The 14249-nt window shown below is 45.1% G+C and overlaps 1 protein-coding gene across 5 annotated transcripts in view; it reads right to left on the bottom strand.

The window, feature by feature from the left end:
* The window catches only part of CDC14B (cell division cycle 14B), a 54232-nt gene that overhangs the window by 21505 nt on the left and 18478 nt on the right, over nt 1-14249 (bottom strand). For all 5 annotated transcript variants that reach the window (XM_068422377.1, XM_068422378.1, XM_068422376.1 and 2 more), the window contains exons 5-6: nt 10809-10885; nt 1249-1315 (exon numbers count right to left, since the gene is read on the bottom strand). In XM_068422377.1, coding sequence (XP_068278478.1) covers nt 1249-1315; nt 10809-10885 — 144 coding nt within the window. The remainder of the gene's footprint in view (nt 1-1248; nt 1316-10808; nt 10886-14249) is intronic.

Below are 14249 nucleotides of genomic sequence, written 5' to 3'. Positions count from 1 at the left end.
TATAACTGAAGTTAGACAAGCAAATCTACTCTTTTCTGTTTTCATCGAATCACTACAAAATTCCACAGTATAGAAGCATTCAGTCCTTTTATTACTGCTACGAGTACAAAATAAAAAAAGAGAAAAATAACTGGCAAAAAATTTCTATTGAAATTGTAAGTACATTCTAAAGTCTGCATTCAAGGACTGCAAATATTTTTGTGCATGAATGCTATTTGCTCTCATTACGATGCTAACATCTACATTAATTTTAAATTGCTTGCAGACACACAGTCCTAAGCAGACATTAGTGTGGCCCATGATGTCCCATTATTGCCCACAATGTTTATATTTAATATTGTATAAAAAGTGTAAACATTTGAGTGACTGGCAGTTTACCCACTTTTTGAGTTGGGAAGCACAAACACAGATAATCCCGTATCTCCAGATATTTAAAATACTACATTCTAATCTCCTTTTTCACTGCATAATATTCTCTAGTTTTCCTTGCTGTTCACTGGCACTAAGAAGAGCAATTCACCACTCTTGGCATACAAGCAGTCGATGCCAAAACATCGCAAAAGCTGAAAATCTGCAAGAAGCTGGCTTAATCAGTAAAAACACCAGTATCTGGCAGAGATACCCATAATACGAAAGACAGTAGTAGGGTGGAGAGCTGCAGAATTCCCCATTTCACTACTCAGACAAAAAAGAATGCATATAAATTCCCCTGTCCTTCAATGCCAGCTACTTCACCACTGTATTGCTATAAAACACTAGATTATTGATAATTTGTAATTAAAAAAAAAGCACTTGCCTCCTAACATTTGTTCTATTTGTATTACTAAGCAAAACTTGAAGCCATTAGCATATGCTGCAAATGCCTAAGAAGTACCACTAACCAATTCAAAGCCACTTTCGAAGGCTATATTCATCCTAAAATGCAACACCAGGAGGACATATACTAAACCTATCACACAACTCTTACGGATTAGAGGAGTGAATGACTGTCCTGAAAGATTACATAAATAAAGCCCAAAACTCCCTCTTTAAAATCCTCACTAGCTGATTATGTAAGATATTGGTGGACTTCGATGGATGCTGTATCTAGAAGTTTTGTTACAATGCATAATAGATAATAAGACAGGCAACAATCAGAAAATCTGCTACTGCACAGCTCTAACTGGATCCTAGCTTCCTAAGCATTCTCTTTCTGCTGGGTAATATTTAGCTGAACTTTTGCAATATGAAAAATACTGTTTTACTGACCTTGTTTATTGCATGAAAACAGTCCAGTAACGTCAGATGAAAACTGCAAGTACCGAAGGAAGCATCCCTATAACATATGATGACCAAAACAGTAAAATTATCCCATTTTAATCCAAGTTAAAGCAATTGAAGATATTTCTCTAAAACACCTTTAAAAAATTGCTCCAGGATAATTACTATCACAATGAAATAATTACGTCAAATGATTACTTCATTTCCCCCACTTTGCATCTTAAAATAATAACTAAACATAAAATAAATGATGTTAACAGATGATCCAAGAGTAAGATTACTCCAGTTATAGTTTTGGTAAAGCTGATGTGTTCAACTTCTGACATGAACATTGAAACTGGGATGTTTCAGTGTTCAGGTCAACAAAGAACAGACAACACAAACACCTTGTGGCAAAAACTAATGCCTAAATTAGTATCATATTCTAACATACACTCTTAGAACATTTTCTTCTGAAGTACAGTTTCAAAAGTGTCGAATTGTAGTACACTGCAATTTTTTTCTTCAAACTCCACTTGAAAGAAAAAAAGATGCTACACACATGCATTCTATGTATTTGTAAACAGCATCTTCTTAATAAAACTGTCAAGATACACATTTGTGTAGATACATTAAAAGACTTTCCTTAAGATGCATAAAACAGTTTATGCTTAAACATGAGGAAAAACTAGTGTTCATTAAAACCCTTTCTTTCAACTACAATTTTCAAAAGTCTGTTGATCCAAGAACGGCGTGTTCTCAGTACATGACCATTATTAGATTCCATAAGCACTGCAGAATAAGCATTCTACAGGAATACTATAGTCAAGACAAAAAATAATTTTAAACTGAATCTACACCGAAGAATATTATGTCTTGGCAGAACACCTTGTTTTGAGACCATGAGGCCCTCACCAGCAGAAAATCATTAATGTTTCAAAAAGGTAAAAAATATATCATGTTCAAATGTCAAATGAGAGGAGGAAGAACTTCTCAAGAACCTGGATGGCTGCCTCTACAATTTGTTTGTATCCTTTTCCTCCCTAATGAATCAGTGTGAAAGGTGGAGAACAAAAATCAGCAGGAGAAGGAAATAATAGAACCTCATTCGGGTAAAAGAGAGGACAGGTAAAGGTGGCATTGTAGCAGGTATGTTAGGCCACCTGACCAGGAAGAACAAGTGTATCAGGCTCTCTACAGAGAGATCGAAGCAGCCTCACATTTGCAGGCTCTGGTCCTCATGGGGAACTTCAACCACTCTGATATGTGTTGCAGGGACAACACAGCAGGACATACGCAATCCAGGAGGTTCCCGCAGTGAACTGGTGACAACCTTCTCCTCCAAGTGATACAGAAGCCAATAAGGAACAGTGCTCTGCTGGACCTCATACTCACCAACAAGGAGGTGCTCACTGAGGATGTGAAAGTCAAAGGCAGCCTTGGCTGTAGCGACTATGAGATGGTGGAGTTCAGGATCCCAAGGGCAGGGAGTAGGGTGAAAAGCAAGCTGACAACCCTGGACTTCAGGAGAGCAGACTTTGGCCTTTTCAAAGATCTGCTTGGAAGAGTCTCATGGGATAAGGCCCTGGGGGGAAAGAGGGGCCCAGGAAAGCTGGTTAATATTCAAAGATCATCCCTCTTCAAGCTTAAGAGCCATTCATCCCAATGAATATGAAGCAGGCAAAAATGCCAGTAGGCCTGCATGGATAAACAAGGAACTCCTGGCCAAACTCAAACACAAAAAGGAAGCATACAGAGGGTGGAAGCAAGGACAGTTAACCTGGGAGGAATATAGAGACATTGTCTGAGCAGCCAGGGATGAAGCTAAGAAAGTTAAAGCCCAAATGGAATTGAATATGGCCAGGGATGTCAAAGAAAACATGAAGGGCTTCTCTAAGTACACAGGTGACTGACAAAAGGAAGACTAGGGAAGATGTGGGCCCATTGCTCAATGAGATAGCGGACCTGGTTACACAGGACATGGAAAAGGCTGAGGTTCTGAATGCCTTCTTTGCCTCCGTCTTTACTAGCAAGACTAGCCTTCAGGAATACCACGTCCCAGAAACCAGGAGGAAAGGCTGGAGTAAGGAAGATGTGCTCTTGGTGGAAGACGACCAGGGAATACTTCTGCAAACTGGACATATATCTAGGTCCATGGGCCCTGATGGGATGCACACACGGGTGCTGAGGGAGCTGGTTGATGTCATTGCAAGGCCACCCTCAATAATCTCTGGTCAATCATGGCAGCTGGGAGAAATGCCTGAAGACTGGAAGAAAGCAAATGTCACCCTCAACTTCAAGTAAGGGCAAGAAGGAATCCCCAGGCAACTACAGGTCAGTCAGCATCATCTCAATCCTCAGAGAGGTGATGGAGCAGCTAATCCTGGAAACCATTTCCAGGCATATTAAGGACAAGAACATCATAAGGAGTAGTCAGCATGGATTCACCAAGGCAATGTCATGCTTGACCAATTTGATAAACTTCTACAACAGAATAACTGGCCTGGTAGATGAGGGGGGAGCACTGGATATTGTCTACGTGAATTTCAGTAAGGCCTTTCATATTGTCTCCATAAGATCCTCATAAACAAGCTAGTGTAAGCTGGTCGAGAAGACAGGTGGATTGAAAACTGGCTGAACGGCCAGGCCCAAAAGGTAGTAGTCAGTGGCACAAAGTCTAGGTGGAGGCCAGGAACTAGCAGTGTACTCAGGGGGTCAATATTGCGTTTGATCCTGTTGAACATCTTCATTAATGGTCTAGATGAAGGGGCAGAGAGTTCCCTCAGCAAGTTTGCTGATGACACAAAACTGGTTTTGCCAGTCGGCAACAGCAGCAGCAGCGGCAGCAGCGGCAGCGACTGAGGTTAGTGTGGGGCGAGATCGGGCTGTAACGGGCGAGCGGTTTCCGTGCTCTGGGCCCCCCCGAGCAGCAGCCCGAGACCTGCCTGGACCCGGAAGTTCCCAGCAACGAATCAGGAGAGGAGGGGGCATAGCACCACTCCCTGTGATCGGGTGATAAAGAGCCTCCTGGAGGGCAGGGACTAGTCCCTGGCCAGAGGGGAGAGGGGGAGTCAGCAGTGACTGGGTGTGTCCCAGGGCGGGGGAGGCCACAGCTGTTTGCAGCTCATTGGGGAGAGCGCTGACTCCCTCCCAGTGCACAAGGAGAGGAAGGTGCCAAGGAGCTGTGAACCTTCTGCTGTCAGTCGGCAGCAGCGGCGGCAGCGATAGCGACTGAGGTGAGTGTGGGCGAGGGTGAGATCGGGCTGTACCGTGTGGGTTCCGTACTCAGGGCCACCCGAGCAGCAGCCCCTCGAGTCCCGTCCCAAGAGAGGAGGGGGCGTAGCCGGAGGCACTGTGGGAGATTTGAAGGGCCCCCTGGGGAGTGAGAGCGACCCGGAGTGTGGTGAACAGGAGCACGCAAACAGGGGCGTGGCAGTGTGCACAGCAGTTCACGCAGGCAGGGCCAGCAGGGTAGGCGGGCAGGCAGGTATGGTTTCCACTCGGCGGGGCCCTAAGTCCCTTGCGGGTGCCAGAAAAGACATGGCAACCCAAACGGACCTGCCGCGGAAGCACGCGGAGGTGCAGGTGTCAGGCTGCAGGGAGTGCCAGAGCCTGGCCCTGGCACTCGAGGGTAACAGAGACCTGACCTGTGTGAGGTGCGAACAGGTCGACGACCTGATCTCCTTGGTGGCCCTGCTCAAGGAGGAGGTGGAAAGGTTAAGGAGTACAAGAGTATCCCAGGAAGAGGATGGCGGGCAGTGCTGTTCCCTGCCTGTCCTGGGGAAAACAGACGGGCCTAATGCTCCCCAGGTAGTGGAGGATCCTCTTCCTCCTCCACATGGAGCAGGAGGAGACCTAGGGGATGGGGGGGAATAGAGGCAGGTCCCTGCTCGGGGTGGCAGGTGAATCTCATCCCGACCTTCCTCCCCTCCCTGCGTCCCCCTGCAGAATAGGTATGAGGCGCTGGAGCCTGAGCATCTTCCTGAGTGTCAGGAAGATACAAATCTAGGTGAAAGACCTTCTACGGGGCTACGTAAACAGAAGCAACCAAGTAAGAGGGTTGCAACCAGCTCCAAAAAGGAGAAAAGAAAAGTAATTGTTATAGGCAACTCCCTGCTAAGGGGAACGGAGGGCCCCATATGCAGGCCAGACCCGACTCACAGGGAAGTCTGCTGCCTCCCTGGGGCACGGGTAAGGGATGTTGCCAGGAGGATTCCTCAACTGGTGAGGCCCTCTGACTACTACCCACTATTAGTATTCCAGGTGGGTAGGGATGAGATTGAAGAGAGAAGTCCCAGGGCAATCAAAAGGGACTTCAGGGCCCTGGGGCGTTTGGTAAAGGGGGTAGGTGCGCAGGTGATATACTCTTCAATTCCTTTGGTATTTGGTGAAAATAGGGAAAAGACTATGAAAGAACAACAGATTAATATGTGGCTAAGAGACTGGTGCCGGAGGTGGGATTTTGGGTTTGTTGACCACGGGGCGGCTTTCATGACACTGGGCCTGCTTATGCCGGATGGAGTACAGCTGAGTCAGAAGGGGAAAAGGGTTATGGCCCAGAAGTTGGCAGGGCTGATCAAGAGGTCTTTAAACTAGGTTCGATGGGGGAGGGGGATAAGACCAGGGCAACTGCAAATGAACCTAGGGGTGACGGGCCTGCATCGGGGGCAAGGCCACTAGCCCAGCTGAAGTGCGTTTACACCAATGCACGCAGTATGGGCAACAAACAGGAAGAGCTAGAAGCCACTGTACAGCAGGAAGGTTATGATGTGGTTGCCATCACAGAAATGTGGTGGGATGACTCTCATGACTGGAGTGCAACTATGGATGGCTATAAGCTCTTTAAGAGGGACAGGCGAAGCAGGAGAGGCGGTCGGGTAGCGCTGTATGTTAGGGAGTGCTTGGACTGTGTTGAAATTGAGGAAGATGGTGAGGATGACAAGGTTGAATGTTTATGGGTGAAGATCAGGGGGAAGGTCGGCAGGGCAGACATTACGGTGGGAGTCTGTTATAGACCACCCAACCAGGATGAGCAGGCAGACGAGGCGTTTTACAAGCGGCTGTCAGACGCCGCCCAGTCGCTGGCCCTTGTACTCATGGGTGACTTCAACTTGCCGGATGTCTGCTGGAAATACAACATGGCAGAGAGGAAGCAATCTAGGAGGTTCCTCGAATGTGTGGAGGACAACTTCCTCATGCAAGTGGTAAATGAGCCCACTAGAGGAGGGGCCCTGCTTGACCTGTTGTTTGTGAACAGAGAAGGACTAGTGGGAGATGTGAGGGTTGGTGGCCGTCTTCGGAGTAGCGACCATGAAATGTTAGAGTTTTCGATAGTGGGGGAAGTAAGGAGGGGCAAGAGTAGAACTTCTGCCTTAGATTTCCGGCGGGCAGACTTTAGCCTGTTTAAGAGGTTGGTGGACCGAGTCCCTTGGGAGTCGGTCCTGGAGGGCAAAGGAGTCCAGGAAGGCTGGACATGCTTCAAAAGGGAATTGCTAAATATTCAGGAGCAGGCTGTCCCAGTCTGTAGGAAGGCAAGCCGTCGGGGAAAAAGACCGGCCTGGTTAAACAGGGAACTTAGACTAGAACTTAAGGAAAAAAAGAGAGCCTACTTGCTCTGGAAGAAGGGTCGGGTAACTTGGGAGGTCTATAGGGACGTTGCCAGGTCGTGTAGGGAGAAGATTAGAAGGGCCAAAGCTCAATTAGAGCTTGATTTTGCTGCTACGATCAAAGATAACAAAAAAAGTTTCTACAAATACATTAACAGCAAAAGGAGGGTCAAGGAGAGCCTCCACCACTTGCTGAATGAGGAGGGTAGTGTAGTGTCAGGGGATGAGGAAAAGGCAGAGATGCTCAATGCCTTCTTTGCCTTGGTCTTTAATGTCAAGACTGGTTGTCCTCAGGAGACTTGGCCCTCAGAGCCTGAAGTTTGGGACGGGGGGCTGTGTGAACCCCCCGTAATCCAGGAGGAGACAGTTAGTGACCTGCTGTGCCAACTGGACACCCATAAGGCTATGGGCCCGGATGGGATTCACCCCAGAGTAATGAAGGAACTGGCAAATGAACTTGCCAAACCACTCTCGATTATCTACCGTCAGTCCTGGTTAACTGGAGAAGTTCCAGCTGACTGGAAATTAGCAAATGTAACGCCCATCTACAAGAAGGGTCGGAAGGATGATCCAGGGAACTATAGGCCTGTCAGCCTGACCTCGGTGCCAGGCAAGGTGATGGAACAGATCATCCTGAGTGCCATTACATGGCACATGCAGGACAATCAGGGCATCGGGGCCAGCCAACATGGATTCATGAAAGGCAGGTCCTGCTTGACCAACCTGATCTCCTTCTATGACAAAGTGACTCGCTTAGTAGATGAGGGCAGGGCTGTGGATGTAGTCTATCTAGACTTCAGTAAAGCATTCGACACTGTCTCCCACAGCATCCTCCTAGACAAACTGGCTGCCTGGGGCTTGGACGGGTGGTCTCTTCAATGGGTTAAAAACTGGCTGGATGGCCGAGCCCAGAGAGTGGTGGTGAATGGGGCAAAGTCCAACTGGCGGCCGGTCACTAGCGGTGTTCCCCAGGGCTCAGTTCTGGGGCCGGTGCTGTTCAAGATCTTTATAGATGATCTAGACGTAGGGATTGAGTGCACCCTCAGTAAATTTGCAGATGACACCAAGCTGGGTGGGAGTGTTGATCTGCTGGAGGGTAGGAAGGCCCTACAGAGGGATCTGGACAGGTTAGATAGATGGGCCGAGACCAAGGGCATGAGGTTCAACAAGAACAAGTGCCGGGTCTTATGCTTCGGCCACAACAACCCCATGCAGCGCTACAGGCTGGGGGAAGAGTGGTTAGAAAGCATCCCAGTGAAAGAGACCTGGGGGTGCTGATCGACAGCCGGCTAAACATGAGCCAGCAGTGTGCCCAGGTGGCCAAGAAGGCCAATGGCATCCCGGCCTCTATTAGGAATAGTGTAGCCAGCAGGTCTAGGGAAGTGATTGTCCCTCTGTACTCGGCACTGGTGAGGCCGCACCTTGAATATGTGTCCAGTTCTGGGCCCCACACTTCAAGAAAGATGTTGAGGTGTTGGAGAGAGTCCAGAGGAGGGCAATCAAGGTGGTGAAGGGTCTGGAGGATATGACCTATGAGGAATGGCTGAGGGAGCTGGGGTTGTTTAGCCTGGAGAAGAGGAGGCTCAGAGGTGACCTTATTGCAGTCTACAACTACCTGAAGGGAGGTTGTAGTGGAGTGGGAGTCAGCCTCTTCTCCCAGGCAACTAGCGATAGGACAAGAGGACATAGCCTCAAGCTTCGCCAGGGGGGGCTCAGGTTGGACATTAGGAAGAATTTCTTCACAGAAAGGGTCATTAGACATTGGAATGGGCTGCCCAGGGAGGTGGTGGAGTCACCATCTCTGGATGTGTTTAAGAAAAGACTGGACATGGCACTTAGTGCCATGGTCTAGTTGACATGGTGTTGTCAGGGCAATGGTTGGACTCGATGATCCCAGAGGTCTCTTCCAACCTGATTGATTCTGTGATTCTATGTGAAGAGTGGCTGATATGACAGAGGGTCGTGCTGCCATGCAGAGGGACCTTGACAGGCTGGAGAAACAGGCTGACAGGAGCCTCATGAAGTTCAACAAGGAGAAATGCAAATTTCTGCACCTGGGGAGGAACAATTCCAGGCACCAGTACAGGCTGGGAGCTGCCCAGCTGGAAAACAGCTTTGCAGAAAAGGACCTGGGGCTCCTGGTGGACATCAGGTTGAACATGAGTCAGCATTGTGCCCTGCGACAAAGAAGGCTAATGGTATCCTGGACCACATTAGGCAAAGTATCGCCAGCAGGTCAAGGGCGGTGATCCTTCCCCTGTCCTCAGCACTAGTGAGGCCACACGTGGAGTACTGTGCCCAGTTCTAGGCTCCCCAGTGCAGAAGAGATATGGACATACTGTAGAGAGTCCAGCAAAGGGCTGCAAAGATGATTAAGGGACTGGAGCATCTCATATAGAAGGAAAGGCTGAGGGAGGTGGGACAGTTTAGTCTGGAGAAGAGAAGGCTCAGGTGGGAACTTATCAATGTATATAAATACATGAAGGGAAGATGAAAAGAAGACAGAGACAGGCTCTTTTTAGTGTTGCCCAGTGACAGGACCAGAGACAATGGGCACAAACTGAAACACAGGATGTTGCCTCTGAACATCAGGAACTATTTTTTCACTCTGAGTGTGACTGAGCACTGGAACAGACTGCCCTGAGAGCCTGTGGAGTCTCCATCCTTGGAGACATCCAAAAGCCATCTGCACGTGGACCTGGGCAACAGGCTCTAGGTGGACCTGCTTGAGCAGGGATGTCGGACCAGATGACCTCAAGGGGTCCCTTCCAACTTCACAGTGATTCTGTAAGTGAAAAAAACAAATTCCTTGCATCCTGCTAACAGAAGTTTTTGTGTTGATAATAACCCTAAGTAGCAACTACCTGAATGACTTTATTATTCTATGGGCAGGTACTGTTGAAGTGATAATCTGGGAATTTGCGCAGGGTATATGACCTGGTGAAAAGCTACTATCTCCGTCACCCACATACACCTTTATGATATTTAGAAACAAACCTTATAGTCTTCCTAAAGAGGACTTCTGTTCTTCTGGGAATATAAAAATGGACTTTAAAAGTGAGAAATAGGATGATGGAAGTATGCAAATAGAGGTGTTACTACACCATTATACTGTGGTGGTGACAGGGAGGGAAGTAATAGAAATTCAATTCATCAAAAGCCCATCTATTGGCAAGAGAGGTAGAAAAGACAAACAAGCAAGGACTGAATTAATCACCCCATAACAACATATTTGGACAGTAAACTTGCCTCCTAAAAAGTTTTCTGGCCATTCTTTTCTGCATATTGTGGCAGCCAATGGATGTTAGTTTAATCCAACTTTTAGAAACTCTTATTTGCAAGAAATTAAGAAGTTGTTCTTCTGCATGACAGATCAACTTCATTTGCTATATTAAGCAGCACAGCATATACCACAAAGAGAAATCTGTGGTCTGAAACAGCTGAGATTATATTCCCTCAGGGTCAAACAACCATGAACCAATGGCTTTACACATTTCCTCACTGATAAAAATAAATACTTTAAACTTACACTAAATCATATGAGGTTAGCTAGCATTCTTTATGCACAGAAGAGTATCTGCGGGTTGCTGCATACATTCGACCAGTGGGAAAAATGGAGTGCTAGAAGTATTGCAAGTCATTTGTGATGAATGACAGATATTTTGATACGTTTAACTATCAACTACTGGCACAAAACCAGACTGCTAAGTGAGAAGCAATGTAGATCAAAAAGTTCAACATGAGTGCATACAAACCAGCGTGGTGGCTCCTTCACCTTCTGTCAGTATGCTTCAGTACCAGCTGCTAACACCCCTGTTCAGCAGTCTGCACTGAAAGCTCAGGCAATGCATGTGTCACATGTTAAAACTTCAGCAAAAAAAGCGCCCCAAATTAGTCCTGCTCAATGCTACATTCTTCTTCAGAATATCAAGGTACAGAAAGTTCTAACAACTTGTTATTTACCTGAAAGGAAGATATGAAACATTTCCAGCCAATATAAGCCTGTACACTTCTTCTGGGGATTCTTTCAGGTATATTATCTATTTTTGTGGAAAAAGACAGAAAATAAAATAAAAATAGTATTTTGACGTTGATATTAATAATGTCAAGTCACTTGTTTACTACAGAAGGCATAATTAATTATCACAGAGCTCAAATGTTCTGGGAAAGAGCGGCATCAAGAACAAATGTATGCAAGTTTGCAATGATAAAACTAACATAAACAATATAAAATACTGGCCAGCCTAGGGGAATATATATTTTTAAACAAAATGTATAGGTTTGTGCAGGAGTTGTTCAGCTATAGGCTACAGTGAAAAAGCTCCTGTCCCTCGGGATTCTTCCATGTTTCTACTGCAACTCTGCTGGACCAGTTTGTAGAATTATTTTTTTTTAATTAAGCTTTTAAGATGTAAATCAAAACACAAAAACCTACAGAGAAATCTGCAAAACTATGAATCATCTGGTCTACAAAACAGTGTGTACCCTCAGCAGACAAGATTAAAATAGTAATTTGTGTATGTTTTGATTTTCCTACAACAGTACATTTGCATTATTCCAAATCCTGTACTTCCTCCTTTGCACTGGTGAGGCAGTATCCAGTAACTAAATCCAGATGTCATAAAGGGAAAAAAAACCCTGTAGCTTCAGAAGCAAAATCTTAAGAACAGAATAAAGTAACATACTTGAAGCACTATGTGTCAAACTTTCTACTATCAAAAACACTCAGAAAAGAATTCATGAAGGACCAACTCACCACAAATACCACACGGGTCTACCATCACGACATGCCCGATCCCTCTTGGACAGCCTCTAACACTAAGGCCTCCTTAACAAATACCATAAAACTCCTCTTTTATGCAAATAATGTCTTCCAATACCGTCAAACACCATCCCCAGCATGGCCACCAGATAACAACTGTTAATAACAAGCTGTCATTAACAGGTCAACATTCAGTAATTTCAGGTTGATACTTTTTCTTTAAAACTGCATTAACTAAGCTTTAACACATTACAGAAAGTTATTTTTTTAATTAATGTTCAGTAAAATTATTTACATCTCTTATATTAATGATCTTTTTCCTTAGAGGTTTTTTGAAAGTAAGAATCCTAATGAGCATTAATTAAACATCCCCCAAAAATCCAGGTGTGGCATTTTTGCTTACTGTTGCTTTTGACATTTTTTTCTTTTAAAAGCTGGCATTGCCTTTCAAATTTCTTTGATGCTGCTGCAAAGCGAGTTTGAACAAATGGCTTAACATACCTTCAACATTCTCTCTACACACACACATGCACTCTTATGAGGCGAGAATGGGAGGTGGAACAGGTATCACTAAAAAAAACCCAGCCAAACCCAGCTTGAAACACATCCTAAACAGACGGCTAAATCATACATGGCAACAGGTGACCACTTTCATTTTTCCTCTGATTCAATTACCGTGTTAAGTATTTTCTGAGCGTTCTTCCTGGGCAATTAGCGAAACCAAAGAAAAAAACATCTGTCCTGTTTAAGTATTTTAGTTAAGTAATGAAAACTGCATGTTTTGTGTGTGTGTGTGTGCGCTTTCGCTGCGAAGGGTTAAGTGACTTTTGCATTTATATTTGCAAATATACACCTGGAATAGAAAAGAGACTTTAAAAGCCCCCAAAATATCATTGAATTGGCTCCTCAGATGCCAGAGTTCATTTTCTATTCTGCAGGCATATTCATTGCCTGAACTGGATATAAAGGTTATCTTCCAAGAAATTTCAAGTTGTGTGCTTTGATACAGTCACACTTTGCATCTTGCAGCACAGTGAACACATATTGCTAGCAACCATATGAACCTAGCACTGCTTGCTTATGAGAAAAAGAGCCCTGCCCCGGAAAAACTTACAAACCGGAGACATGAAATGGCATTAGCAAACAGAAGGTAATTAAACAGCAGAAACACAGTTTGTAGCCAGAAATGAGTCACCTGGAAAAAGCTTGGGATTCAGTACTGCAAGGCTGGGTAATATACAGAGTACTACTTGTACAACAGGTAAATACAAATGCGGCTAATACTAGCTAACCCTGTAAGTGCATGTAGCTCAGAAAGGCCAAGGATTTCTCCCATATCTCAGCTGAGCTTTTACCAGCTTCTTAAAAACAACAAGCTTCAATGCAGAAGCATTTGTTTGCAAGTGTACGAGCTGCAAGAGGCAAGTTTTTTCCATATGTTAAGTGTTGTATTAAAATAAGTCTAAATAATGTTACAGTATACTGAAACACCTTAGTTCCTAAGCACAGATCCACCTTCTGAAATTACATTTCCAGTGAAGTTGCTAGAAACACCATTTTAACATACATGCATGTGTGTCTGGACTTCGCTATATATGAACATTCGCTATATACAAGGACACCTAAAAAAGCCAACCTGATTTTGACACAAAAATCCAATGTCCACCATCGTTTAGCACATACAAAAAGCACACTGCAAGAAGAGGGCATTTTTCAATATGGACAAACTACTAAGCGATAATACACAGTACTTTCTGTACAACTGAAGCAATATACAGTCTATTCACCAAAGAAGGAAGCTCTTCGAGTTGGATTTCTCAGAATTTTCTGAAATAGAGATCATGCTATGCTTCAGCTACGACACTACTACACAGACAAGATATAACATGAACAGTTGGAAAGACAGCAGTTGATGAAATGGTCAGATGGTGTTCTCAGTGAAAAGTGGCTTACAAAAATAATTAGGTTAGTATGAGGATATCTGGACAGGCGCAATGGTGTGGAGTGCTTCAAAAGGGAAGAATGGCATTCAGCCTCTACATAGAACGGGTAAGACCATAAACAGATACTTACTTCACAAGGAAAGCATCCTGGCAGTAACACAACACAAGAAGCTGTGACAGTCAAAACAGAGACAGGATCAGCTTCTGTCACAGCTTAAGACCGTAAGAGAGCACCCAGCTGGAAATCTTGGATGCAAGCAAGGCTGGACATAGGTGACCCTGGGTTCAGGTTGTGGGTGAACCAAATTCCAGATGTGGAAACTGGTAAGACTGAAGGAGTGAGGGAAGGAGCAGCAAAGCCCAGGGAAGCAACCGACGCCAAGGCAGCAGAGGCCACATCTGCATTAGGAAGTAGTGTGCCCCAGCAGAAACGCATCTGTAGATTGAGAGCCAGCACTGAAGATCTGACATCTGCACTATACACTTCCAGCAGCTTTTAACCTTAAGAACTAGTCCTAGTCTGGTCTTGTGGACTGAACACCCATTTCCTGTTGTGATTGCTCCTAGACTGCTACACGAAGTGAACCAAAACTCAGTGAGCAGGGTTTAAGGAAAGATTCACTTCAAAAGCACACTCCTGACACAAACCAAAACTGTAATATAGGGGTATATATATATAAAACTATATATATAACTGTA

The sequence above is a fragment of the Nyctibius grandis genome, chromosome Z (genome assembly GCF_013368605.1).
Source record: "Nyctibius grandis isolate bNycGra1 chromosome Z, bNycGra1.pri, whole genome shotgun sequence".
In the NCBI taxonomy this organism is placed as follows: domain Eukaryota; kingdom Metazoa; phylum Chordata; class Aves; order Nyctibiiformes; family Nyctibiidae; genus Nyctibius; species Nyctibius grandis.
This window is presented reverse-complemented; position numbering and strand designations above follow the sequence as displayed.